General features: G+C 58.1%; 1 protein-coding gene across 1 annotated transcript in view; it reads right to left on the reverse strand.

Annotated features, from left to right (window-relative positions):
- Positions 1-685, reverse strand: part of LOC104489748 (torsin-1B-like) — a gene marked incomplete at its 5' end in the record, with an annotated part of 2,823 nt that extends 2,138 nt beyond the window's left edge. The window contains one exon of the mRNA XM_010131950.1: positions 584-685. Within this exon, the coding sequence (XP_010130252.1) occupies positions 584-685 (102 nt within the window). The remainder of the gene's footprint in view (positions 1-583) is intronic.
- Positions 686-690: the final 5 nt, after the last annotated feature.

The following is a 690-nucleotide window of genomic DNA, read 5'->3' on the forward strand; positions in this document are numbered from 1 at the left end:
ACAGCCCCCCCCATTTTTCTTCTTCTACCCCAGTTTTTATGCTGAGTGTGACAACACATGGTACAGAATATCCCCTTGGATGACTGGGGTCAGCTGTGCTGGCTGTGTCCCCTCCCAGTCTCCTGCCCACCCCAGCCAGCTCACTATGAGTGGGGGGAAAGCGAGCTTGGAGGCTGAGCAAGCGCTGTTCCGTAACAGCCATTAGCAACACTGTTCCGGCCACAAACTCTGAACACCGCACCGCAGAGAGAACGGTACCTCCACCCCAGCCACCCAGCACGGGCGGTTTAACGACGCCATTCCTTCCCAACAGCCAGCACCGCAATCAGCAGATGGCATCAGTGAGAGGACAGCGCCAGCGCATCACTCCCACTTTCGAGTTCCTGGCATTTTGGTGCCCCTCTTTCACTTTCAGCATGCACTTACTTCCCTCTCTGTCTCTCCTGAGCACCAGCTGTGACGACACCCAGCTGTGACAACACCCAGCTGTGACCTCCACTTGTCGGGGGACAGGCACAGCACGAACAGCCAAACCCCTGTCCTAGGACTTGGGGTAACTGGCGTACCTCGTGTCCCTCCTCACCTTGTAGAGCTTGAGCTGGTCGTGGTGGGGAAAGTGGAGGGTGGCCAGGAAGAGATGGACGAACTTGCTGCGTAGACCGGCGCGGTGGACGTGCTCCGCCAGGATCT

The sequence above is a fragment of the Buceros rhinoceros genome, unplaced genomic scaffold, assembly GCF_000710305.1.
Source record: "Buceros rhinoceros silvestris isolate BGI_N320 unplaced genomic scaffold, ASM71030v1 scaffold9482, whole genome shotgun sequence".
Classification (NCBI taxonomy): Eukaryota; Metazoa; Chordata; class Aves; order Bucerotiformes; family Bucerotidae; genus Buceros; species Buceros rhinoceros.